The sequence below is a fragment of the Chlorocebus sabaeus genome, chromosome 15 (assembly GCF_047675955.1).
Source record: "Chlorocebus sabaeus isolate Y175 chromosome 15, mChlSab1.0.hap1, whole genome shotgun sequence".
NCBI lineage: Eukaryota > Metazoa > Chordata > Mammalia > Primates > Cercopithecidae > Chlorocebus > Chlorocebus sabaeus.
Window position 1 is genome coordinate 34,124,214 of NC_132918.1, and position 21,157 is coordinate 34,145,370.

Sequence of the window (21,157 nt, forward strand, 5' to 3'; positions counted from 1 at the left end):
ACTAAGTTGAGGACAGAACTCCACAGCATGTAATATCACATTGGTTGATACTGTTCTATTATTCAGCACATTTCAGGTACAACTCTTAATCTGATCATTAAACTATCCAATTATCTTTGTTACCAGCCTATATTTATTTTATACTGTCTTCAGGAATATTATGACAGACTTTGTCAAATGTTTTCACAAAGTCCATATATTCTATGCCTAATATGGTTCCTGGATCTAGTAATCCTACATAAAATGAAATGGCAAAGCCTACAGGCTTGCTCTCAGTGAACATAAAATTGGCCCAAGGGTTATTGTTTTGTCTAATATATCCTCACAAACCACCCTTTCATAATATATTCTAAATCTTGTCTGTGATTGAAATTAAGCTAATTGGTTGTAATTTATGGGCACTGTATACATGAAATGGCATTTGTTCATTATCCTATTACTCTCTACACATCTTCAAACATAACCAAGAGTGGCTTTGCAATCCTATTCAAAGACACTATCGGCCCTCAGAAATATAATCCATCCATGTCAATAAACCTGAACTAATTAGGAACAGATGGATATTTTCTTAAAATTTTTGTCCATCTTGTATTTTGGTTTCTTCTTCTCAATTTGAAAATTGTTGCTTACTGTAAGTCACTTTCATCATTAATCCTTGGCTATTAATTGCAGTTCTTGCCCTGTTCCTGACAAAGTATCCTATCTTTATTCTAAAGAAAACTCTTGATGGGTGGAGTAGATTTGCAGACTGAAGAACGAAATAGAAATGCTATAAACTTTACATTGTGAAAGCTATTAGAATGTTATTTCATCATAGCAGTCAAGGGAGAAAAGGCTGAAATGTATTTTATGTGAAGCAATACATTTTAGAGAATAGGTTTTCTAGAAGTTCAGGAAGGAAAGAGAAAACATGATATTCATTACGATGTAGAAAACAAGACAACGTGATTTTAAAATAATAGGTCCACAAGAGTCATCTTCTGACTTTACCTGAATCATCACATGAGCAATGTTAAATAAGCATATTGCATAAAATTTTTCAATGCTATTAAATTGTAAATAACATTCTGTAAGCAAAACTGCTATAGAAAAAAAGGTAATAACCCTTTCAAATTATTAGTGTCTATATGAGCTAATTACTTAGGGCATTTTTGTGAAACTTGAGAAGATATGAAATACTGTAATTATGTTCCCAAATGAAGTAAGTTATCTGCTTTTTGTGAAATACAATTTGTGCTTCATTCTTATAACTTGGTGTTATATCTATATCATCCTGTCATTCTGAAAGTAAAATAATGACATGCTGTCATTCTTGACAAAAGGCCTATCATTAACAGGATGTTTTGGTGTTCTACAAGATGCACTTCGGAGGAGACAGTAACAAATGCAGTATATTAAACAAATGTAGAACCATTTGAAAATAAATTATGAAACAAACTTCTCAAATGCAGTGTTCATACTTCTAAAATTACAGTTATTTAATATGAAAATAATGTAAATTTTTTTAAAAGGTTAAATTAGGCTTCAGATCCTTTTCAGAGCTCCTGTCTGTGCTTGAACTAGAAAAACTACTTATACCTTCCTGCTGCCCAATTGTGGCATTCTCTATTTCAAAATCATGCCTCCTGGCCAAGCATGGTAGCTTACACCTGTAATCCCAGTGCTTTGGGAGGCCGAGGTGGGTGGATTGCTTGAGCCCAGGATGAACCTGGGCAACATGGTGAGACCTTATTTCTACAAAAACTTTTTAAAAAATTAGCCAGGTGTGGTGGTGTGTGCCTATAGTCCCTGCTATTTGGGAGGCTGAGGTGGGAGGACTGCTTGAGCCCAGGAGGCAGAGGCTGCAGTGAGCTGAGATGGTGCCACTGTACTCCAGCCTGGACAACACAGAAATATCTTGTTCCAAATAAATAAATAAAATTGTGCCTCCTTCTCCCACCTATATGATGCTTTTTGTGCTCAGACAAGGAGGAAATAAACTATTCATTGTAGATAAGAGTGATAGCAGTATGAAATATTAATCCTTCTAAGAGGTTTTCCATTCAATAAGATGCCTTTACTCAAAACAATGAGTGTTTAATAAATTTCGTTCAGATTAGGAGAATGTTTTTGAGATAGGGCAATAGATACTTCAAGCTCATTAGTCACACAGACCACCTGACTACTTCATAAAGCCATTAGGACCCTTCCTCATCATTAAGTTAGCCTGCTTATTTATTAATTTAAAAATCAATTTAGTAAAGGGCACTTACAAAAAAAAACCCTACAGCTTTATTATAATTAGTAGTAAAAGACTCAGTGCTTTTCCCCTAAGGTTGGGAAAATGGCAAGGATATCCACCCTCACTACACTTATTCAATATAGTGCTAGAATATCTAGCCAGAGCAATAATGCAAGAAGGGGAAATAAAAGGCATACATATCAGAAGGAAAAAATAAAACTCTCCCTAATTGAGATGGCATAATTACCTACATAGAAAATCCCAAGAAATCGACAATAAAACTAGAATTAGTAAGTTCAGCAAGCTTGCATGTTTCAAGATACAAACAGAACCATCAATTGCATTTCTATATATACCCAGTGAGCACCTGGACACTGAAATTAAAAATACAATACATATATATATATTTATTTATAATTGCTCCAAAAAATTAAATACTCAGATGTAGATATAACAAAATATGTACAAGACTTGTATGCTGAAAACTACAAAACACTGATGAAATATATTGAAGATCTAAATAAATGGAGATCTAAATTTATGGTTTGGAAGACTCAAAATAGTAAAGATATCAATTTTCCCTAAATTGGTACAATCCAATTTCTATCAAAATCTCAGCAAGATATTTTATATGTAGAAAGAGTTATTCTCAAATTTGTATGTAAAGCCAAAGGAATTAGAATAGCTAAAATAATGCTGAAAAAGAAGAATAAAGTGGGGGAATCACTACCTGATTTCCAGACATACTGTATTGCTATAGTAACCAAGATTGTATGGTATTGGCAGAAGTAAGGACACATAGATCAATGGAACAGAACAGAAAACGACTTCCATAAATATGCCAAACTGATTTTTGACAAAGGTACAAAAGCAGTTCAATGAAAGAAAGATAAGCTTTTTCAACAAATGGTGCTGGTACAATTGGATATCCATACATTTTGTTTTAAAAAAAAGAACCTCAACTTAAACCTCACATATTCTACAAGTAGGGACAAAAATATAAAATATAAAAGTAGAAAAAATTAGAAGAAATCTTTTTAGGAAAATTAATAGAAGAAAATCTTCAGGATCTAAACTAGAAAAGACCTCTTATATTTAATACGAAAAGCATGATTCATAAATGGAAAATCTGATAACCTCAATTTCAACAAATTTAAAAACTTCTGATCTGCAAAAGACCTTGCAAAGAGGATAAAAAGACAAGCTACAGACCAGGAGAAAATATTTGAAAACCACATATCTTACTAGTACCTAGATCACATAAAGAATTTCCAAAATTCGGCCGGGCGCGGTGGCTCACGCCTGTAATCCCAGCACTTTGGGAGGCCGAGACGGGAGGATCACGAGGTCAGGAGATTGAGACCATCCTGGCTAACACGGTGAAACCCCATCTCTACTAAAAATACAAAAAACTAGCCGGATGCGGTGGCGGGCGCCTGTAGTCCCAGCAACACGGGAGGCTGAGGCAGGAGAATGGCGATAACCTGGGAGGCAGAGCTTGCAGTGAGCCGAGACTGCGCCACTGCACTCCAGCCTGGACGACAGAGCGAGACTCCGTCTCAAAAAAAAAAAAAAAATTTCCAAAATTCAGCAGAAAAAAAAAGTCTAATTAGAAAATGAGCAAAAAGACTTGAAGAGACCTTTCACATAAGAGGATATTCAGATGCCAAATAAGCACATGAGAAGATATTCAACATCATTTCATTAGCCATTAAGAAAATGCAAATTAAAACCACAATGAGATATCACTCATTACACATCACTGACAACATCAAATGCTGGTAAGATATGGAGAAACTGGATCACTCACATACTGCAGGTAAAAAATGTAAAATGGTATACCCACTCTGGAAAACAGTTTAGTGGTGTCTTTAAAAACAATAAACCTGTAGTTACTATATAACATAGCAATTGAACTCTTGGCCATTTATCCCAGGAAAATGAAAACATATGTTCACATAAACGAATGTTTACAGCAGCTTTATATGTAAAGTGCTAAAAACTGGAAAAAAACCTAGATGCCCTTCAATAGATAGGTAAATAGTTAAACAAACTGGTACATTCATACCATGGAATATTACTTAGCAATAAAAAGGAATAAACTATTGATACACACAACCTAATGAAGCTCCAGAAAATTACAGATTGAAAAAAGCTAATCCCAAAAGATTATACACTACATGGTTCCATTTATAAAAATTATTAGAGACCAGACCAATGGTTGCCAGGGCCATGGACTGGGAGTAAGGAAGAGATTGGGGAAGTTAAGGTGAATGTGGTGATAAAAGGACAACATGAGGAATCCTTGTTGTGATAAAAGTGTTCTGTATCTTGATTGTATCAGTTTATCAATTGTCAATATCCCGGTTATGACACTGTACTTCAGTTTTGCCAGATGTTTCCACTGCAGGAAGCTAGATGATGAATACATGGAATTTCTTGGTGTTATTTCTTACCCTGCATGTGAATCTACAATTATTTCAAAATAAGAAGTTTAATTTTAAAATAATAAAAATAGAAAAAAATTATTCTGGGACTAAAATACCAGAGATTCATCCATAAAGACATGTTATTGAACAATATCAGAAATGTTGGCTTTATACTATATAAATTATAAATGATATGCCTATGTCTATCTATATATACTTCCAAAGTATACTTCCTCCAATACCTATTTTTCCACTGGGAATCCTCACCTTAGTAAACTTGATGACCTTCTATGGTCAGTTGGCAAAAGTATTTTTGAGTGCAAATTGACAAATTCAGATTTTTGAAGATACATAATAATATTTTGCAGAAAATGTTTTTTCTAATGAACTACCTTGGGTCACAATATTAAGTGAATAGTCTCTCCAAAAATTATACAGCTTCCTATTCCCTTTGTCATAAGGTTTTAATAAAACTACAATTGCTTAAAAACACATAACACATAAACGTACACACACACACACACACACACACATCACAACTTTCCCAGGATGCTAGGTCTAACATTTGTATGACCATTCTTTTTCCTTTTCTTCCACTTCAACTCAACACAAAATCTGAACCTTGCCACAGTGGCCCAAAATAACCTGGAAATTAAGTTTATTTTTTCTGGCAATGACAATCTGTGCTTGGAAATATAACACTGTTATTCGGAATAAATTTCAAAGTTCCAAAGTACTAAAATTACTTTACTGAAACAGGACAAAATGAGCTGTTACTGCTGGGGAAAGGGATTGTTATCCCTGAAAGAACACTGCGCTCTCTAGCCCTTGTATCACTACTTCTGTTTTGCAAAATAAACAACTCTGGTCTCTTTTTTTTACTTTTGTGTCCTGTGGCAATAAGGATTTCCTGAAGCTAAAATCCTATTACAAGTGTTCATTCTGTCACCATTTTAAAAAAACAAAAGATCAGTTTCATTTCTTGCAAACTAACTGATTTTTCCACTAGTTTGTTGCTGTTGTTTTGATTTCCACATATGTCCCCTAGCAAAAACAGCAAAAGGAAAATTATTCATTGCTCTTTTCTAAAAAGAGGAGTCCATATGTCTCTAAAGTGGATTGACATTCACGAGGGGAAGAGATATACAATTATAGCATGACTTTACTGATCTATAAGTGTTGCTTTAGTCTTAAATTGTGGCAATAAAATCCTAAACCCAGAACAGTACTATCATTTCAAGTGTATTCTGCTTTCAGAATACTTAATGAAAATGCTAGTAAGTCTGCTGGTTATCTGAGGTCAGAGACAGGTAGGAGTCAGCTCAGCCTGGAGAGAGAACAGATTTAGAGATACGATCTAAATACGGCCGGGTGCCGTGGCTCACGTCTGCAATCCCAGCACTTTGGGAGGCCAAGGCGGGCGGATCACAAGGTGAGGAGATGGAAACCATCCTGGCTAACACGGTGAAACCCCGTCTCTACCAAAAATACAAAAAAATTAGCCAGGCGTGGTGACGGGCACCTGTAGTCCCAGCTACTCGGGAGGTTGAGGCCGGAGAATGGCGTGAACCCAGGAGGCTGAGCTTTCAGTGAGCCGAGATCGCACCACTGCACTCCAGCCTGGGCAACAGAGCAGGACTCTGTCTCAAAAAAAAAAAAAAAAAGAAAAGAAAAGAAAAAGATAAGAAAAGAAAAGAGATATGACCTAAATACATACAGAAGTAACCTGCAGAGTGCAGCAGTAGAAAAAGGAGCCAAATGTGATTTTGCTCTCTAGCCCATGGGCCGCTTTTACATTTTCTGCCACTTAAGAAGATGCAAGTCTGACAAGTATACTATGCTCAGTCAGGAACTGTGATAAAAAAGGAAAAAGACCCGAACATGAGAGTCCAAGATTATCTCATTCCTTCTTCCCTAAAATTCCCTGAGGAGATGCCACCAGGGGAAAACGGTTTAACAATCTTAGCCTTCTAATCAGGCAATGGATTCTCTAACTGTAGCTTTTTATCATCACGGTTCTTCTCTACACTTTTTCTTTGCTAGCCATCTCCCCCACCACCTTTACATTTTTTGCAACTCTCCTTTTTCTACTACTCATTTTGGTATTAATAGTACAGTGTGGCATAGTCATTTTCAAATTCTAATTTACCAGCCATCTATTTCCATATCACATAGCAAAAATACATAAAGAAAAAAATAGGAAAGGCTCTCACCCTCTCTTCCCTGATTTCTACACTCACCTTCCTTGCCTATACACTGGAAAAAAAAGGAAACAGCAGGGACTTCTCTAGAAAGAGAAGCCAGCATAAAAAGTTAACAGAACAAGAAAGAAAAAAAAAAAAAGCCTTTGAAAGACCTGTCACTGCACACTGATCCACCCATCTCAAGTCCTTTTTTCTTCAATAAAGAAAGCCATTTTCAAGTCATTATGAAAAAAAAAAGTCTTTGTTTTCTTCACGTTGAAGTGAAATGGTTCTAATCTAAACGGCTCCTGTTACCACTATAAGCTATATATCTAATCAGCGGTACCCAATTTTTTTGGCACCAGAGACTGGTTTCGTGGAAGATAATTTTTCCATGGATTCGGGGGATGGGGATGATTTTGGAATGAAATTGTTTCACCTCGGATCATCAGGAATTAGTTAGATTCTCATAAGGAGCACACAACCTAGAACCCTCGCATGTGCAGTTCCTGCTCCTATAAGAATCTAATGCTGCTGGTGATCTGACAGAAGGCAGAGCTCAGGCAGTAATGCTCACTGGCTTGCCACTCACCTCAGGCTATGCTGCCCAGTTCCTAACAGGCTATGGACTGGTACTAGTCAGTGGCCAGAGGTTTGGGGACCCCTGATCTATCTCTCTAATATTATTCTGTATAAAATAATACACGCAAGTTGACTAAATAGATACACTGCCCAGTTATTAGGAAATTAAGTTAAATTACAGACAATCTAGGTAAATCAAATATAGGTAAGAAGTTACGTAACACATTTATTCTAAAAGACAGTGCTTTCATAGGCTTTGGGATGTATATACATATTTTGACTGCTTTAAAATCAAGCACCCCAAACAGGGACTGGCACATAAGAGGCATAATAAATACTTGTTGTATAAACGCATCTAACTTAGGTCTGAAAAAGTGCAAAGCTGCACTTTACATGACCAAGTCTAAGACTAGCACACTTGTTTAGGCAGCTGAGCCTCTCCTGGTGTCCTCACTTCTCTGCACTGCCTGGATGGCTGCCTGCTATTCTTGCTTTAGACTCTAAATGCAGATTTATGAAATGCTTGGTTTTAGTATGTTTTAAACAATTTACTTGTAAAGTATTTCAAACATGAGAGAAAACACTATAACTCTCATAAAAACCTTATCAAAATAAACACATATTTTATGTTCTCAAAACACTGAAGTTGTTAAACATCCTCTAACTTGGCCAGCTTTTCTCACCAGAAAGCTTCTGTTCCTTTGCCCTAGGATGCCTTACCTGCTGCCTGTGGAAATACTAGGCCTTCAAGAGGCAACTCCAGTTTCATCTACAGCATAAAGCTCCCTCTCTGGCCATCCCACCATGCAGGGATTCCTCTTTCCACTTTCTTCATTCTCATAGCAGATACTATCTTACATGGCACTAAATCATACGCTGTCTTGTAGAGCTTTCTTTTTTTCATGTCATTATACATCCTCTGCCTGAGAGGTGATTAGGGTCTGAAGTGCAGCTATTGTTTCTTGTAGATTTTGTTTGTTTTGCTTTGTTTCTTTTAATTTCCATCACACCTAGGTTAGTACAAGAAAGGAACTTAGTTCAGGGCAAGAGGAAGGATATTTCACGTCTTCAAATATATACAAGCACTATTTCTCAGGTGAGCACAAGTATAGCTGAACCCTCTCTATGCTTACTCTTTTACACCTAACTTAAAAGGTGAAGATAATTGAATGTAATGATTTAAAAGGTCTTTTATGGTAAATGGACTTCTCTTCCTGTTCCTGCGAGGTTACAGTTTACATAAACCTGAAGGGCAGGCAGCAACAGTAAGCATCACGTTAAATCAATGGCATGATTAATGTTAACAGGCAGCCCAAGGGAACCTGCACAATGGACAAAAGCATATCTGAGAGCTGACTGCAAATTTTAATCAAAATGTAACAGATTGGTTGTTAATTAACAGTTAACTGTAGATTTACCGAAAAACCTGAAAGATTAATGATAGTTAAAGTTTGAGGTTATAACTCACAATTTAAGTCAATCTTTTTCAAAAGGAGATTTTTTTTAATTATACTATTAACAATGTATGGATTGCAAGCTAAATATGGGAAAAATGCCCTGTCCTGAGTACAGATATGAACTAAAAGGGAAGAGAATAGCACAAAAACTAAAGAACTGAGTGTTAATTAGATTAAATGAGTTGATATATTGTTGAATTTTGAACAACATAGACATTAGGGGTGCCAACCTCCCGTCCACATAGTTGAAAATCCAAGTACAACTTCTGACTCCCCAAAAACTTAACTACTAATAGCCTACTGTTGACAGGAACACTTGCTGATAATATAAACATTCAATTAATGCATATTTGATAAAGTAAGCTAAAGAAAAGAAAATGTTATTAAGAAAATTATCATAAGGAACAGAAAACAGGCTGGGCCCGGTGGCTCAAGCCTGTAATCCCAGCACTTTGGGAGGCCAAGACGGGCAGATCACGAGGTCAGGAGATCGAGACCATCCTGGCTAACATGGTGAAACCCTGCCTCTACTAAAAAAGAAAAACACAAAAAACTAGCCGGGCAAGGTGGTGGGTGCCTGTAGTCCCAGCTACTCAGGAGGCTGAGGTCGGAGAATGGCATGAACCCAGGAGGCGGAGCTTGCAGTGAGCTGAGATCGGCCACTGCACTCCAGCCTGGGCGACAGAGTGAGACTCTGTCTCAAAAAAAAAAAAAAAGGAACAGAAAATATATTTAATCTTCATTAAGTGGAAGTGGATCATCAAAAATGTCTTCATTCTCATGTTTACATTGAGTAGGCTGAGGAGGAAGAGGAAGAGGAGGGGTTGGTGTTGCCGTCTCAGGGATGACACAGGTGGAGAAAGTGGAAGGGGAGGCAGAAAAGACAGGTGCGCTTGGAGTAACTTTGAGGAAATATGTCATAACTTCTGTCGAACTTTTTGCTTTTTCATTTCTCTGAAAATGTTTCCATATCATGCCAATCCTTCTTCCAATGTTTGCTTTAGTTTCAGTGCCCATATCATAGAAAGGTTCACATTATAAAAGAAGTGAGAAGCAGTCTTGAATAACTGAAACCCTTCTGTCATATTATCTAGCATCAATTTGTTTTCTGGCACTGCCTCTACTATGTCTTCTTTCTCATTATCTGCACTGATTCAGGAAAAAAAAAAAATCATCTCCAAGTTGTCCTCTGCTAATTCCTCTTGTGTGGTGTCTATTAGCTCCTGAATTTTTCCAAGATTAGTATCTTGAAACCGTTCCTTCACCCTCTGACCTTTTTTGCCATATCCACAATCTCTTTTATAATTTCCTTTATTGGCTCCATTGTAAATCCTTTGAAGTCATGCACAACATCCGGTCAGTTTGATCTAGAACGAATTTCTTGTTCCAGGCTTGACGACTTTCATGGCTTTTTCTATAATGGTGTCATCTTCAATGGTGTAATCTTTCAAGACTTTGGTAATGTTCTATCAGGGTTCTCTTCCATAGCATTGACAGTCCTTTCCATAGAGTACTGTTGAAGTACTTCCTAACTTCAGGGACAAAGCATTGATGGAATCAGTCTACAAAAAGTTATCTCCTTGTCCAAGCCTTTGTGTTGCACAACCAAAAGACTAACACCTGATGTTTATTTTTTCCCATCAAGGCTGGCGATTAGCAGTTTTATAGATAATGGCAGTCCTGATCATAAACCTGACTACACTTGCACAAAACAATAGAGTTGGCTATCCCTTCCTTCCTTAAATCCTGGTGCTCACTTCTTTTCCTTACTAATGTATTTTGTGTCATTTTTTTTCCAGAATAGGGCACTTTCATTTGCATTAAAAACCTGTTTAGGAGATTGATGTAATAACTCCATCTTCTGTGTGGCATGGCCATCCTCATTTCCATTAAACTCTTTCTCTACTGCAATGCCATGGTCTCAGTGGCTTGATTTCATCTGTGTGGGAGGCAGGAAGAACCCATCAGGCTATTATAAATTTGGGGGTCTGTCTGGGATCCACCTTTGTGGGTGCCTGCCTGCAGTTTGTCAGCCCCTAACAGTATGGCAGAATTGGAGGTGAGCTCTGGCAGCTGCTTATTTCTCTGGAACTGAAGGCCATGTTTGGTGGTGTCCTTGCTCAGTGAGGCCCTGTGGACCCATAGGGCTTGGGCCTAATTGCAGTGGAGAAAGACATCCTTCCTAGAAAGACATCTTTAAACTGGTCTGCTGAGTATTCTAAGCACAGCCAGAACCTTCTTCCTTCTCCCAACTGGTTTGGCTCCATTGGGGTTCTTGGTTCTGCTCCTTTAAGGGTCTCAGTTTGGCTCCTTTGGGGGCATTAGCTGGCTCTCCCAAAATAGTAGGAAGAGCCTCAGTTTGGGGAGATGTCTCCCCAGTTAGAGAGTAAGAGGTTAGTTCAGAAGAATTACTTCTGGAAATTTTTGGTTAGGAACCCTGGTTTGGAAGGCCTTTTTGTGTCTTTATCTCAAAGAATTGCTGATGAAAGTCCAGGAGGCTCTACTAGTTTGTCTGGTTGGTCACATTCTGTGAGCCATGAAGAAAGTTCAACAGGTCTAATTCAGGGTGACTATCCACTCTTCCATGTTGCTCAAAGATCACCCATTGAATCTCCTGGTTGGAGAACATCCCACCGCACTTTGAGTGGATTAAAGACAACACGGGCCAACAGAGGCAATTTTAAGCCTTGCCAGGTCAACATTTGGATGCTATGCGGGGTGACTGGTGTCTCTGTTTTGTCATGTGTATTTTCCTCTGCCTAGAATAAAAAAATGTCATTTCGGTTCCCCCATGTAGCCTGGCTACATCTTGCAAAACAAGAGGTTTTTGACTATGATTCCATGAAACAGAAAGAGATGATTTTATTTTGTAATGTGGCATGGCCCCCACAGCTATGGTACAGCAAGCAGGGTCACCAAAGCTGCTGAGAGAAAAGGAACCTGGAAAGCTGGCATGCCAGCAAAAGGGTAAGAATTTCTTATCAGTCAGGCTTCTGACCTCTCTTTGTGCAAACTGTTTTGATTCAATGGTAATCACTGTCTCCTTTGCAAAGTCTGATTAATGGGAAAAAGATTTGTGTGATTAGTCTGAGGTTGTAGCAAATCTGGTGTACTTTGTGCTATGAGCGTTCATATTGTTTCATTCCTTTCCTCTCAGTTTTTATCTTTATGTGTCTTCTGTCATGGAGAGGGGCACAGTAGGATATAACAAGGGCCTAGGATCCCTATAAGCCCAATGCTGAAGTTGGCCCTGTGGGCTGGTCAGTTACAAACTTTGCTGCAGGTCCCTGAAATAAAATCTGGACAAGGTTTCCCTCTCATCTTGTTTTACGTCCTTGGGAGCTTGACTTTCTGACTATGTGGAGGTACACTCTCAGTCTCCACCATCCAAAGGGCAGGAATTTTTTGGTTCATGTCAGTATGAGAGGACCAGGTATCTGAGATAAGTCAACACACTCTTCATCCCAAATGTGTCATACCATTGGGTGAGTCTTGTCTTAAAAGATCGCAGTTCTACGGGGCTCTTGTCATCTTTTGTTATCTTAGGCCATTACTGAGAGTGAATTCTTGGGGATGATGAAGATGTCTCATCTATCCCCTCTCTAAGAATACCTCTTGCTTATATGATAAAATCCTGGAACATTAACATCTAGGCTTGTAAAAGACTCAGATTAAGTCACTACTGAAACTGAGTATACCATTTAAAAAAAAAAAAAAAAGAAATTTTAGAAATCTTTTATTCTCCACAATTAAAGATTTTAAAAAGGATGAATAATGTCATAACTAGCTTCAGAAAATTCTCTTGAGCAGTTACAATCCTTTACAAGCTTGAAAATGACGCTCCACACTCCTTCCTGGAAGAGCAATGACAGCTGCCCCATGCTGGAGCTCAGTAGCTAAGACTTTACCTTTTTATAGTGGCAGTCTGGGTTCAATTGCTGGCTTTGAGAATGAGTCATTTCTGGTTGGATACTTGTGGGACTTTTGCCATTTATTGATTTTTTTCTTCTCCATGGACAGCTTCTGATTTCCTGTCTTGAATTTTCTTTTCTCTGAGCTACCTCAGGGGCTATTCTAGATATTGTAAAAATGCTTGCCATCTCTTTTGGAGACATCTCATGCATCCATGGATAAGTCATAATCTTAGCTAAGACACTGGTTTCACTTAGGAGAAGACCTTTGAGGGGAAAAAAAAAGCTTAAAAGCCAGAGGATGTTTGTCCTGGCTAGAGTATAGTAACAAAAGATTTAAAAGGATTTCTTTAATGAAGCTCTACGGTTAAAAGTTGGCTTAATTAAAAGTTGATACCTACACCATACATATATTTTAAAGGTCTTTATGCTTTTTCTCTTCTCGGATCTTGTTTTTTTGAGTAAAAGTTTTTTTCTTTTTGGTTGGCTGAATTGTTTCTCCATTTACTTCTTTTTGCCAGCCTGGGATTCCTTAGGAAAAACAGAGGAGGTACCACAGTTCCCATTTGGGGAAAAACCTGTTTTCCTCATGGAACCCACAAAATTGTAAGTAGACAAATCCTTCTCAAAATGCATGACTCTGCTCTGTTTTGCATTACATTATCCAACCTTTTTAACTTTTGAAGGTATCAGAAATTATTTTGCTTTGGCTGGGTTTGGTGGCTTATGCCTATAAAACCAGCACTTTGGGAGGCCAAGGCAGGTGAGTTCACCTGAGGTCAGGATTTCAAGGCCAGTCTTGAACATGATGAAAGCCCATCTCTACTAAAAATACAAAAATCAGCCAGGCATGGTGGCACACACCTGTAATCCCAGCTACTCGGAAGGCTGAGGCAAAAGAATTGCTTGAACCCAGGAGGCGGAGGTTGCAGTGAGTTGAGATTGCACCACTGCACTCCAGCCTCAGTGACAGAGTGAGATTCATCTCAAAAAAATAAAATAAAATAAAATAAAAACGGAAGACAGAGCAAGACTTGGAGGGAGGGAGGGAGGGAGGGAGGGAGGGAAGAAGGAAGGAAGGAAGGAAGGAAGGAAGGAAGGAAGGAAGGGAGGGAGGGAGGGAGGGAGGGAGGGAGGGAGGGAGGGAGGAATCGCTTTATGGAGAGGCTTTATGAGAGAACTTTTAGCCTTGGTGTGTAATAGCTAGGTAAGAGATGGCTTTTACCTAGCTTAGGGATGGCTAATGGCAGACACTTACAAATGAGTTACTACAGGGTGATACTCAGTTCTTTGCACACTGAATAAGACAACCATGTTCTTGGGCACCTGGAAAGTATGGATTGGGGAATGGACTGTTTACAGATTAAGCTGATTGGCTTTGGGTTGCCCACTAGCCTCAGCGAAAATGTTCTTGCAATGAGATACATCACAAAATCACTATCTCATCATACAGTGTTTCTCTTTTGGGGGACCCAGGATTAGGCATAAAAATGGAGCCCTTGATTTTTGGGGATCTGTTCTACCTTCCAGCTCTGCTACCAGGCCCTGGAAGCTGTACGCTTTCTTGACCCCGTTCCTTGAAGGGCTCCACCCTGAAGCCACAAATCCAATTTAGAAATTTACATCTTTAATAAAACCCCCACTGGTAAGGGTGCCTGCCTGTGTGTATTAGAAACTCTTATCGTACAATGTTTTGGCTTAATGTCTCAGCTCTGTGCTTTTAAAATATAAGTTCTCTATCCTGTTTCACCTAGGAACTGTCCCTTTAGAAACGCAAGTTTAGAGTTGCCTAGCTGACAATTGTTTAGGGCAGGGAATAGGTAATCAATAAACTGATAGTCTAAAAGAGGAAATAGAAACTTAAAAACTGGCAAACAAAAAATTCTTACAACTACCAGATCCATTTCCTTCCATGCAATTACATGTGTTGTGTGTGGGATGTTTATATAAAAGAGCTCTAATTAACTAGTTTAGGGAAGAACGAGCCCTAAAATAAAATATTTTGTCAGAAAAATAGAAAATTTAATGCCTTTTAGTGTAGATGACTTTAGAAATCTTTGTTAAATATAGTTTTAAAAATTATTGGTAAAATAAAAACATCTTCAAAATTTAGACATTTGGTCTAAAGTAGACAGACTGAATACTGTCTTTGCTATATGTTTTAAGGTTATAAACTACTTCTATGGTATTTTTGAAAACTGACTTATCTATTCTTCAGCCATTAGATTCTAGGTAAGATCTGGGGACATATGGAATTAGCCCTGTCCTCCGACTAGGCTAGGAAGAGTCAGACACTGTCTGAAGCTCTGTCCTTGTCCTAGGCTCTGTAATCCCATACATGGTTAAAATTACTTACCAGGTTCCTAACCAGAAATAAAAGTCACTAAAAGTTAACATAGTAACATTGAGACTACTAGAGAAAGTTTATATACAAGTTATATAAAGAAAGTAGAACGTGTTTTTGGCTTGGAAACATGACTTTTGTTCAAAGGCAAGTAATAATGTTGAGTTTAGAGATTTTTGAGGATTGTCCCAAAAAGATATGACAATACTGAAGGTTTAAGCAAGTTATAAAAGATTTATATAAGATTGATCTTGTAAAGGAAGCTCTGTGGGTGAGCAATGTAGCCAAAAGTTGAAGGGGATTATTTAGTTTTTCTATAAATTAAAACATTAAAATAAAAAGCACATTGTTACAAGGCCAGAATCTGTACTCATGTGTCAGAATAATGGTTTTCTTAGAACACTGATCTGCTCTTTAATAAATTATAAAAAGTTATGGGGGGGTTTATGAAAATCTTACCTTATGGTCAAATTGATTAAGACTGTATGGATTTGTTTATAAGGTTTTATTTGAAAATTGGGCCTAACATTAATAGTACATTAATACAAAGGTAAAATTAGGTTTTCCTCTTTCGAACAAAGTTTTTTTGTAATACTGAGCCACAATGAAAGGTTTTTGCCTTTTAAGTAAACTGCAATAAATAAATAAATAAATAAAAATAAAGGAAAAAGAGGGGAGAGAGACTCAGGCAGCCACATGCTATCTTTATTGGGTATGCTGTTTAGGTTTTTGCCTTTTGAAATTTTTGAGTTATCACTTCTGCTAAATGAATAACCAATGATACTATTTTGTAACAGTAAGTACTCTAAATCTTTGATATTTGACAAACCCTCCAAAATCAAAATTTCAAGTTCTAAATTAAGTCTTTTTGATTTCATTAACTTCTTCAATATTAGGTCCCCTGAAGTCCAAAAGAGACATCTGGCTTATCTGGCATGTTGAAATTATAGGTGAGCACTATCAAGTATGAATTGGTATTCGGCTTTCTTTGGGCTGTATTTATATGAAAGTGTTATTGGTATGTGTTCCAGAATTGTGCAAGATTCCTATAATTTCAATATGACTTAGTATATGTTATCAGTAATAATTGTTATACTAAATTGTATGTCACAAAAATAACCAAATTTCCTTGTTAATTCAGTCTTAAACCATAGCTGTTTTAAGCCTCTTGTCATCCAAAATTATTTTTACTTTGATCCTTCTCAAAAGGTGATTTTATAATCAGCTATGGGACTCTAACAGGTGCTCTTGAATGCACATTTCTGATATCTTTAAAGATTGTGCCATTAATATAGAGGGAAAACTTCTAAGACTCTCAAGAAGAGCTGATGTGTTCATGAATATTAAACAGAACAGGAATTAACTGTATGGTCTGAACTAAGAGAATAATGAAATAATCTATGACTGTTTGAAATATTTCTGATCCTTTTTGTTTTTCAGGGTCAAAAAATACAACAACTTTCCTTTTGAGTTGTTTATACCTTTTAACAATTGAATGAAGCATATTTCTATCTGCAAACTTTGGAGGCTATTTCTTTCTCTCTACCTGATTTCTCCAGAATTTTGAAACTAATTGTATTCTTAGCATATGGCAATATAGTTTTTTGCATAAGTTCAATAAGAATCTGCTTTTTGTTTTGCTTTATTTTGCTTTCTGTAACAGGACACAACTGGAGACACTGATTATTTTACCAAGGCTTTGACTGGAAATGGCATGGTTTCAGGCTGCTTTGAGTAACTGAGGTTGACTTACAGAGCTGATAACAGCCCCTTGGAAATACTGGTCTCATACGTTGTCCTTTACAGGGCTCCTAACCTGTAGTAAATAAAGAATGTCACTTTCTGACAGACCCAGGAATCCCAAGTTATTGTGGGACCTCAAGAAGAGAGAAATTCACCCAATTCATACAGGTATCTGCAGGCACAGATGAATCCTTGGCCAGGCTACAGAGTCTTAAAAGGTCTAATCTGAGATTCCTTATGAAATAAATTCCAGCAAAACCAATTAATTTTAGAAAAAGAATCTATGTGGCAAATAACTATTCTTTCTGCATTTTATGCAAATAAATAGGCCAAATATAATGGGACTGGAACTTATTCTGCAAATAAACTGGTCCTACTAAGATTTGTGTTTGGTAGAAATGGGGAACTGGAGAGAGAAAAATTGTTTCAGAAAAAAACTATAGTACAACTGTTATTAGATTCCAGCCTTGTCCACTATGTTTAAGTCTCTGCTAATGACCCCATATCTGATTGATTCTTGGGGTCATTCACCTGTATCCCTTAAGGCTTCAGGTCAGTTCTACAAGGATTCCTGAAGTGAGCACTTTCTCTCCTTATGCTGGGGCTCATTATTTGTCTTATCATCCACCTGTTCACTTAAGTGCTGTATGAAAGTTGTGGATAAGAGCACCAATGTTTTGTTATGCAGACCTTGGGACCTCAACCTGGCACACATGAATACATACCAACAATTACAAGACAGTTTCAATCCTCTTACCCTGAGGGCAATTCCTACTCCAAATCTGCCCCTATGAGCAGGAAAAGTTACAGTGGTGGTCAGCCTTTTTCCATTTCCATAACCCACAGATTAAAAATAAGGTATGATGAAACCCAAAGGAGGGGGACTGAAACTGTCTTTGCAAAAATTGTAACAGTGAGAAAATTCTGACCTAACCAACTCAGTCTTGCCTTTAACCTCCAAACTGCTCTTGGTCATTTGATATGGTTTGGCTGTGCCCCACCCAAATCTCACCTTGAATTGTAGCTCCCACAATTCCCACATCATGAGTGGGACCTGGTAGGAGATAACTGAATCATGGGGGTGAACCTTTATCATGCTGTTCTCATGATAGTGAGTAAGTCTCACAAGATCTGATGGTTTTATAAAAAGGAGTTCCCCTGCACAAGTTCTCTGTTGCCTGTCGCCATGTAAGACATCCTTTGCTTTTCAGCCATGATCGTGAGGCCTCCCCAGCCATGTGGAACTGTGAGCCAATTAAACTTCTTTCCTTTATAAATTACCCAGTCTCAGGTGTGTCTTTATTAGCAGCATGAGAACAGACTAATACACAATTCCTGGGTGTGGGCCAATCTAACTTTGGGAGAACATTATAGTTTAAATAATATCCCTTAAACTAAGCCATCTTTGTAAAACTTTAGCCAACAGGTTAAGAGAATTAGAGGGGTCTGCATTCTGCTAATATGTAGGTGTAAATGACTAGGAGCCATTAATCCAATGAATTTGCAACTTCCCTAATTACTCCTATAATTAACATCACTATTGTAGAACCTACAATTGGCCTTTTGAGATGTTTCTTCAGGCTTTTGTATTTCTAATGACTGATGTCCCACTTGGACTCTCCGTCTTCACACTGGGACCATTTTCAACACCCCTATGACTGCATCCCCAATCAATCAGCAGCTCCCATACCCTAGCCCCAGTCCACCTGCCAAACTATCCTTGAAAATCCCTAGCCTCCTAATTTTTGGAGATTGATTTGATTACATGCCGCAGTGGCCTCATATCAATTAAACTTTCTTTACTGCAAAAAAAACAAAACAAACAAACACAAAAGCAATAAAAAAGAAACCAAAAACCCCCTTTCTTCTTAATGATTTTCTTAATGACATCTGGGAACCTGTCTGCTGCTTCTTGGTCAGCAAAAGATGCTTCTCCTGTTATCCTGACTTTTTCTTTCTTAAGCCAAACCTCTTCCAAAAATTACCAAACCATCCTTTGCTGGCATTAAATTATCCAGCTTTAGATCTTTCACCTTTTTTTGTAAGTTGCCATATAATGATTTTTTTTTTCCTCTGTGGCTTAAAATCCAAACTCCTTCCCCGGGCATCCAAGATCCTCTAACACCTGGCTGTATCCTAGATTTCCTACTCCATTTCCAGCCTCCTCATTTCCTCCAACCACTAACATCCCAGACTTTTCACCACTCTCTGCTCACTATGTGGAATGACTTTGTTTTTTCTTGAATCATATTAGAGTCTGCAGGTATGCCTTTCTTATAGCAATTCTGCACCCACATAAAAACTGGATTTTTGTTATAAGGGGTTTTGCAAAAAGTACATGGTTTTTGCACCTGTTGGCATAGCTGTAGCTACAACATCATAAATTTCCTTTAGATATATATAATGGTCCTTACACTGGATTCACTTATCTTGAAATAGTGGGCAACCACAGCTGCACACCACATTCTACAGTACATATCGAACGATTCAACTTTTTCTTTGTAATGTCATGACTTTTCTCTGCTTCTTGAAAGTACTTCCAGCATCAGGTAGTGGCATGCTAAATGTGTCCTTTGGTGTTACCCAAAGCTTGTGAAATTGCACTAAACATGATGAAAAATACAACAGAACTTCAAGATCACTTTTTCCTGAAGGGAGGAACTGCTCACATGGCCATGATTATCACACAGTGTTTTAAGGAGATAATCACAATTATTGGGCTCACTGCAAAAGCAACAGGAGGTAGCTATAAAATTATTACATTAGTATAGTATATACTACAGTTAATTTTATGTAGTTACAATTTAATACTTCATCATTATGTTTATTTACATCTCTTGACTGCAAATAGCACCATGTTGTCTGTTGTCTGTGTACATAAGTTTTGATAAATTTTACCCTTTTATAACAGATTTGTGCATATTTTATAGTAGTAAATGATAAAATAGACTAGTGTCTACATACATTTTATGCATTCATGACATGCCTTTTTCTTAATTTTTTCAATATTTCTAGGCTACTTGGTTCACCTGTGAGTTTTCTCAAACCATTACAAATCTTCAAAACATTTTCCAATATATTTATTTTAAAAACCCACATATAAGTGGACCCACACAATTTAATTCCATGTTGTTCAAGGGTCAACTGCATAAAAAGGGCTTAAAACAGTGCTTGGCACACAGTAAATACTGAGAATTAATGTTGGTGAAACCATAATAGAGGCTTAGAAATCCAGCTCCACTGAAACACACATGGACGTTTCTGATGCCTGGTTTTCACTAGGGCTCCACAACCACCTGGTCAAATACTGTATTGGAATTAGATATATGTCTTCTTTCACAGTAACAAAATTCTTTATACTGAATTGAATTCCACAATTCTGCTCATTATCATAATAATTATTCCCTCTCCCACTCCACCAATTCATTCAGATCCTATGACCAAAATTAATGAATTCACTCCTCTAGGTTTCAGAATTATCTAACTACTAAACGTTCCCACTGTTAGGCTGTAGCAACACAATATAATAGCATACCTTTTGGATTTCTTCAGGCAAAGCATGCACAGGAATGTGATGGTCCATAACTTCCCAAAATATGGTGAGAGAGCTTTGAAGCAAAAAGAAATCTAAGAACACTGATGGCAACAGTCAAACAGAAATAATGTAGAGAACATTCAAACTAAGATGCTTTATAAATTCTTGGGAGTATTTGGGGATGAATGGTGATAACTGTTTCAACAGATGCTTATTTCATCAGCTCAATGTTAGAAAGTACAATTAGGGTTTTCTCCATTAGTTATTGGGCCAATAGAACAGGAGAGAACTATAGAGACTGCTAAGTTAGAAAGAATATTTTCTCTTTTGTTAGAACTTTATAGTCTAATAGTAATTTCTGCTGTGATTTACTACTAATTGTTTTTCAAATACATAATGACTAAAATTTTAAATACGCATTTCAGTATATTTTAAAAATCAAGTATTTTTCTGAAATGCTGCCAGAAAAAGTATGAAAATATAGCATTTAAGTTTAGCAGATGAAAAAAGCAATTGTGTCATGAATACTGGACTAAATACAGAAAGAGAGAATTTAGAGTTACCAGATTAAATATCATATGCAAATACTGAACAGAAGACTGATCAAAAAATAAGAAGTGCCAATTTTATCTAAGATGGACATTTACATAATTTTATGCAGATATTTTACTTTTAACATTTTCTTTTTCTAATAAAAGCCATTCAATATAAAAGTGAGTCACTACTTTCATAAAACCACAGAGGATAAACGG

General features: G+C 37.2%; 1 protein-coding gene across 2 annotated transcripts in view; it reads right to left on the minus strand.

Moving 5' to 3' along the window:
• Positions 1-21,157, minus strand: part of LEKR1 (leucine, glutamate and lysine rich 1) — a 240,862-nt gene that overhangs the window by 217,052 nt on the left and 2,653 nt on the right. The window contains exon 2 of one of the 2 annotated variants that reach the window (XM_008008604.3): positions 20,406-20,478. In XM_008008604.3, coding sequence (XP_008006795.3) covers positions 20,406-20,453 — 48 coding nt within the window. In that variant the 5' untranslated portion in view covers positions 20,454-20,478. Of the gene's footprint in view, positions 1-20,405; positions 20,498-21,157 lie in introns of both variants that reach the window. The other variant, XM_073023498.1, reaches the window with a different exon arrangement.